Genomic DNA, 7571 nt, shown 5'->3' with positions numbered 1-7571 from the left:
GTATAAATCTAGTTTTTCTTCTGAATGCAATTATGAGCGGTGGCTGCTGTAATCCGTCCCATGCGGTGCTGCTCTCGCATGACTTGGGAAAACAAAGGGCATACCTCGTCCACGTGCACTCCCATCTGCACGTGCACGCTCTACGCTCGTGCACGCTCTACGCTCCAGGAATGTGACTGTCCGACCTTATTGTGGCACATTTCTCCTCACAACACTGACCACGTCCTGTCACTGCAAGCTCCAGGTTCCAGGAATTTGGGCTCTAAAACATATTTAGTGAGTGATTTAAGAATAATAATAATAATTCAGTTCACAGTGCACATTTTAACTAAAATATTATCTGCTAAACTAATACTGAATAAGGAATCCCATGCATTTCAGAGAGGAGGGGTAGAGTAGCCAAAAATGATTCTCAAGTAAGAGTCTCATAACTTAAAATTCATAATACTCAAGTTGAAGTAGGGTAGAAGTAGTGCCCAAGAAATAACTCTATTAAAGGTAGAAATGTATTTTGGCGAACGACTACTCTTTAACAAATGAAAGTTAATGTAATAGAAATGACAACACCATTAAATGATCGCTTTGATTGACTAGACAACTCTCTAAGTAAATGTCTTGATGGGAGTGGATCATTCATTTGCGTGGGTGATAATTAATATGCGTATACATCTTTTCACAGCTCATTTACAGATAAATGTGAGTCCAGTAAACACGGACATACTTTACGTTAGTCCTATGAGTTATGTTTACAATGTGGTGGTAGCATCTCCCGAGCTAAGCGCTAACTAAAGTGAAAGAAAAGTAGCGTCAAACACATGTTTACCACCCTCACTGCTCAGTTCAACACAAATGAGATTTATTTTAGTCCTGACTAAACAATTGTCTGTTGTGAGAGTAATATCCAACATGCTTGTGCTCCATCTATGGTGACAATCTTCTCTCTTCTCCACACTGACACTTTGATTTAGAAAAAGTTATATTTTATTGTTTGCATGATCTCTGCTGAAATTCACTTTTATTCTTGAGTCATGCATTCAGAAGCACTATGTCTCACACATATAAACTACTGCACAGATAAATGTCATCACTTTGCTTGTGTATTAATCTGTCAGTAGATTGGATACAATTGTTGTATTCTAAAGAGTCTAAGCTTTAAAACGAGGTATTATATGCCCAAGTGGAATATTTGCCGTATCTGGAAGATTTTAGCCGATAGCCCATTTTGGCTGATGATATTGGCAACAGTTACATAGTAAGTACACTGTAATGACACTGTAATAGATATTACTCTAGTAGGGGTAAACATTTGGTGCATGAAGTACCCTTTTATTTGAAGGGTTAGACTATGTGTTTTCATCCATTGTAGAGAGTATAATTAGATTGTGATTGACACTTGCAGGCCTAATTTGCCATACGTTGACACTTTCCAAATCATTTCTGTCTATTATCCTGTTAAAGGCGGTATGGACGATTTTTCGGCGATTTGAGAACGCAGGCGGAAGGCACTCCCCCGTGCGGAACGATACAACACACACGTGCGTTTGTTTATTAGCGCAACGGAGCGCATCGCATCGCTCGTCTCCCGTAGATTTCTGTCCACTTCTGCGTCAGCTCGAACTGTCTTTCTCCGTCTTCATTTTGCCCCGTACACTGAGGGAACTATATTATGATAGATCCATGCGCTTAGGCACGCGGAAACGTGGGGACGAGCCTGACGCGGCTGCAGGTGAGCGGTAGGTGCGTTTTATGATTGATACGTGGCAGGACAAATGATTTATCCACGCCACGAGGAAATATGATAAAGGTGGTATGGACGATTTTTTTCAGCAAATTTTTTAAGTCTTGAACTTTCCTTTAGGCCCGAAAGCAGTGACGCGCTGGAGCTCCTCTCTCAGAAGCTTCAGGGCATCAGGGACATCGAGGAGCTCACAAAGATGGTGAGTTTTGACAAGCAGTGGGGTTGTTTGTAGTTGTAAGCACATTATTGCAGTTTTTTGCAGTACCTTCTCTGCTTTACTCTATTCTACTCGGCTCTGCACTTGTGGCCTCGCTCAGCCCCAGATGCATTTTCGTTACAAGTGGTGCTGAGTGATGCTGTGTGTAACTGGGCGTGGAAACGGTACAAATGATTTGAGACTGAAAAGGATGTCTGCTCGACAGTCAAACATATGACAACTACTACACATTATGACATTGTAACTATAATATATCAGTGATACTGCTACAGCTGCGCCAATAAAGCAGAGCAAAATAAACAGAATTAAAGACACAAAGGAAGAATATAAACACGGAGAATAGCGAACAGGAAATATAAACTTTATTACTCACCTCTCATGAAGCTAAAGCTAAACTACAGCGTTGTTGCACTTGCACTGAAAAGAACTGTTACATTTATAATTAATACAGATAAATATTAAGTTAGTAAACTTAACCTATGGAAAAGGCCTATAAGTACAAGCATGTGGGGCCCCCACACCAATAGGGCCCCCCACACACCACAGTTCAGTCTCTTGGGGAGACTCTTGGGGAAAAGGGATTTTTGTGCAAATGTTAGCATATCTTTCTGACGAAGTTTATATTGTTTCCTCTGTTCCAGTTGCGTTCTGCTGGAGAGTACGAGGAGAGGAAGATGATCCGAGCCACCATCAGACAGATCAGAGAGGAGCATCAGCAAAGTACGGCACCCAGCCACGGCACCCAGCCACGGCACCCGGGTGGGGCTCACACGGGTGGGGCTCACACGGGTGGGGCTCACACGGGTGGGGCTCACACGAATTCCCCTTGCAGTAACTTTAAGTGCCACACTGCAGTAATAATACATGGAAATGAAAAATGTGGGTTTTGCTTGAAACAAAATTATTGTTTATTTAGTCATTGATTCATTCATTTGAGTTTTTGAGTCTATTGTAAATGGTTGTAGTCACCTGCTACAGAAAACCGAGGAGTGACTAAAGGATGTGCAACTCAAACTTTTTTACCAACTAAATATTTGTGAATGAAAATTAAGTGGTGAGTTTGTCTGTGGATTTGGGGAGTAAAGGCTGCTGTGATGAGTGACCGGTGACAGTAACAAAGCAAATGTCTGTGAGATAAATGACGTCCAGCTAATGGAGCAGTTGCCATAGTCTAAAATAAATAGGACTGTAGTTTTGACCAGGAGCTGTGTGAATGAGGTTTTATTATGATTAAAATAATATTTAAAATGTTATTTAGTAAGCAGTAGTAAAGTTAGTTAAGTTTAGTTTTCACTGTCCTCTGTGCTTGTGGGCACCAGAAAGTGATTTCCTCTCAGCTCCTCCAGTAAAGGAAAGGTAAAGCCCATATAAAGCCCTCTGACTGAAGCAGTAGTGCTTAGCTTTAGCTCCAACTCAGCTGAAAGCTTTCTTAAAGGGGCACAGGCACCTTTTCCTCTCACACTACTGCCCTCCATAACACATTCCCATATGTCTCTGCTGCGTAGAGGAAACAGTTTAAGGTGGTAAACAGTTAAAATTCTAAAATGTGGTTACCAGAGTTGCTTGAGTCATTGTGCTGTTTGAAGGATGGTTTTATGGCAGTATTGCTGTTACCACCACATACCCTAGACATTTCATAACTCCAACATTTGGCCCCAGCTTTTGTCTCTAGCACCTACATATCCCACCTCATGCCTTCACTTGCCCCCGCCTCAGCAGCACAGTGCAGTGGAGCTCAGCCTGAGACTGTGGAAGATTCTTGAATGATAATGACTTGGATTAAAGATTCCTCTCATTCCTGGGGCCGCTCTGCTCCCTGAAGCCCCTTTGCGATCCTATCAAGACAGATACTGAAGAAAAACTAAGATCAGCCATTCCTGCGATTATGTGCTTCTGGTGAGCAGTGCCGGCACTTTCCTCTGTTACTGTGGTACGAGTGCAGCAGCTAAATATACATTGTCACATTGCCCCCACTGCGCAGTTGAGTAACTTTGACTCTAGATGTCACTGTCCTTAGTTTGATGCCAACTCCTTAGTGTAGTGGTCTCCAATGTGGAATTATGACAGTGTATTTCAAAACGGTACGTCTCATTGAAATTGGGATAGATAACATAATAAGATACATTTTAAAACGTCTATTTCATTTTACTGTGGGGCTCCCAAAATGGTTGAATGGTTATTTTGGGGGTCCCAGCCTGAAAGGTTTGGGAACCTCTGCCTTTGTGCCGTACAGATGCAGTTCTGCACCCTCTGCTGGTGTTTTGCAGGCACATACACCTTTTCAAGTTATAGAGAAATCTCCACAGCTAATGTTTGTTTAAGGACACATACTATGCTAAAGTAACTTTTTGGCCACTTAATTCACGCTTGTTTGATGAATCCTGGTCTGTAAGTCTTCTCCCTCGGAGCCTCAGAAAACAGACCGGTTTTGTGACATCAAAGGTCGAGTTGCTAGATCTCCTGTGCTGTTTTTTAAGTCCATAAATCATCATTACAACTGTGTGCTTACAGTAGCTTGTCGGGGTAAGCTAAGTTTGTTTATCTCCCCTATGTTATCCCTCCGCAGCCAGTAGGTGGAGCGCTAACTCAATTATTGACATGCCTGACTGATATAAAGTGCTGTGTGGTTTTGGCCCAATTATTTTCAAAGTTCTTAAACAGATGCCACAATAAAGGTACAAGAGCATGTTTAAAGTGTGTATGAAGGTTCTCCTGTTTTTGTTTTGTGTGAAAGAACCTGTTGTAAATATTGATCATAGTTCTACGTTAGTTAAACAGCAGTTTGTGAAGAATGTTTCATTTTTAAATAAAAGTTTAAAATTACAGAAAGTAGTGCAGCGTTCTAAAACAGAATCCCTCTTTGATGTCATCAATGTGCGACATTCCATTTAAAACACAATTTACACTTAACTGACAGTTTAAACAATCATTCGACAAAATTAAGGTGTTCTATGGTATCATTGTTTGTCAAAGTATATCTAAATAAGGTGTGTAATTGATATGGATTTTGGCTCTTGTTTACAGTCTAGTTGCAAGGTTACAGTTGTGGAATTACCTCTACCTATGTCATATTTGTGCTCATGTCCAACCAGGAAGTACAACTATAAATATTGTCAACTGGGAACAAATGGGCAAAATGTTTAGTAAAATCTGAAATATAATTGAAATATAATTGAAATATAATTGTGTTATAATTGTGTTTTAATGAAATATGTCTGACCTTGTTGTTGTTTAAAAAGCTTGAATATTGATTTATAATGAACTTCAAAGGACAAAGTAAATACTAAACCAAGAAAAAAAATCCTTGTAAATAGTTCTGGAAAGTGAATCTGATGTCAAATATCCCGGTCTCACTGGCTGTTTGTTCCTGTAGGCGCAGTGGAGAGGTGCAGAGCTCTGGAGCGGTTGGACGGTCCCAGCGGGGTCAGGACGCAGGTGAGGGCTTCTCAGTCTCCTTCCTGTCCCATAGGTCGGCTGTGGTGGAGCTGGTTTGGTCATCAGGTCACATCCCCACACAGCAGGAGGAGAGCAGGCTGTTAAGGAAGCATGCAGGAAGTGACTCGAGAGCTAGACTAACTACAAATGCACTTTACATACACAAGTTAAAGGAAACCACAACACACACTGAAGATCCAATCATCTGCCCAATCATTTAAAAGTGCTCTGTGTAACTTTTCTCCTGCAGTGTATTGTGTCCATTGTGAGCTTTACATGTTTAATGCCGTAATGAAATTTATGAACCACGACTCAAGATTTTCCCCATGATCAGAAATGTTTCATAGCCGACGGACAAAATCGTGTTTCATGCATTTGTCGACAGCTGGACAGAGATTGCGTGGAGTGATTTAGCTTGAGTTTGGGAGTAACTGAACAGTTAAATCTGCCGTTTCACTCATGAAGATCCCGTTTGTTCTTCTCTACGTACATAGTAGTTTCTGTGCGAGATCCTAATCATTTTTGAGAGTTTTCGTCCGCGCCACGCCACATTTATCGACACACATAGGGCAAGTCTTTAGTCCACCGAGAACTTCTTTAGGCGACTCCAGCTCTACTTCATTGTGAAAAGTGCACCTTTAATAACTTATATGTTTCAGAACTAAAGCTGGAGTTGTGTTTGCAGCTCAAAACGTTTGCCCCTCACCAGTTTACATCATTGAGTGGAAATTCATTAAGCTCCTCTGTGTTGTCTGTGTAATTCCTCAAGTCATGTTTTCAAATTATTTTTTTTAGCTTCTCAGCTCCTCAGTGCATCCGATTTGGCGTTTCAAACCGACTAGTGAGTTACAGACCAAATGGAAGAGATGTGAGGTTAAAGTGCCCATGGACGTGGTATTGGCCGCATGTTAAACTGTTTTTTGTCCTGTTCCTACAAAATAAACATACATAAACATATAACGCTTTTTTAGTTTAAAGTGGGTTTATTTACACCAAACCCGTGGCCTTGCTTTAACTTTCTAAAGTCATGATGAAGTGGCTGTGTCTTTTTCCATTTTATTTGACATAAACACATTGTCACTGTAAGAGCTGAAAGATTAGACACAGAATGTAGCCGTAACACAATACCTGTTCCTATGCTAAGGTGACTAAGAAGAGAAGGCCTCAAAAATGCGTGATGTTGACCCTTCCTATTGTGTCTGCTCTGTAACCATAAGTGACACATTCCAGGCTTTGTGGCGTCTTCACTGTTTGCGTGTGGGACAGTCCTCTCCATCGTCTCTCCATCCTGCCGTTCCTGCTCCTGTTTTTGTTGCATTCTTCTCTGTGGCTGCTCTCAAACCTCCACGGTCCGTGCGAGAGGAAAACAAAACACCACGTCTACACACCACCCTAACACACCAGTGAGCGGGGATTATCCTGCCTCAGCCTTATGAGCTGACTCCTGGGAAACAAATGTCATGAATTGCCCCATTTGGGGGTGAAACTCGCAGAATATTTTGCCCAAGTTTGGCCTAGACTTTTGGTAAAGGCGTGGTTTGCTTCACTTGTAGTTTTTGGATACTAATGTCAGTACTACTACATAAAAACAAGATTGGACTCTCACTAACTCACTTTAAAGGGACTTAACCATGTTAAAATCTTGTTCTCTCAACAAAAACATACCTGGAGTTGTATTTTGCGTCACTCGTTTGCAGCATTTTTGTGGACAATTTGTGTTGTCTCGTTGCCTAATGGCTTCAGCTTTTTGTTTTTCGTAGTTCATTCATTCTGGATTTGATTATTTTTACTAATACTACTTGTATTTAGGTCGCTACACTTTAAAATGAGGACAGTATGATTTTGAGATGAACTGTTTTTGCCCTCTATGTAAATGACAATATAAAAAGTAAGTAAGTAATTGCGTTTAACTAGTGCAGACGTTTCCATCCGCTGTGTGACTTATAATGTTGGAAGTGTCTGGGCCAGCTCATTGAAGTGACACGGAGTTGTAATGGGCCTGCTGGGGTCTGTGCTCTCCATTGTTCTCCCCCATTGTTCTCCATTATGCTCTCCTGTGCAATAAGAAGTGTGTCTTCTCCGAGCGGAAACGCTGACAACCCAGAATATGGCGTCACAGGAAATCCTCGCTGACTTCACTTCCTGTGAGCTGGCTGAGTTCTGTGATGGGCCAATGACGGT

General features: G+C 41.4%; 1 protein-coding gene across 2 annotated transcripts in view; it reads left to right on the top strand.

The window, feature by feature from the left end:
• LOC140362363 (smoothelin-like) overlaps nt 1-5606 on the top strand; it is a 44924-nt gene extending 39318 nt beyond the window's left edge. The window contains exons 3-5 of one of the 2 annotated variants that reach the window (XM_072448451.1): nt 1859-1937; nt 2597-2675; nt 5329-5606. In XM_072448451.1, coding sequence (XP_072304552.1) covers nt 1859-1937; nt 2597-2675; nt 5329-5495 — 325 coding nt within the window. In that variant the 3' untranslated portion in view covers nt 5496-5606. The remainder of the gene's footprint in view (nt 1-1858; nt 1938-2596; nt 2676-5328) is intronic. The other variant, XM_072448450.1, reaches the window with a different exon arrangement.
• The last annotated feature ends 1965 nt before the right edge of the window (nt 5607-7571 follow it).

The sequence above is a fragment of the Eucyclogobius newberryi genome, unplaced genomic scaffold (genome assembly GCF_026437365.1).
Source record: "Eucyclogobius newberryi isolate DKJ021-1_F unplaced genomic scaffold, fEucNew1.0.hap1 SCAF_163, whole genome shotgun sequence".
Taxonomy (NCBI): domain Eukaryota; kingdom Metazoa; phylum Chordata; class Actinopteri; order Gobiiformes; family Gobiidae; genus Eucyclogobius; species Eucyclogobius newberryi.
This window is presented reverse-complemented; position numbering and strand designations above follow the sequence as displayed.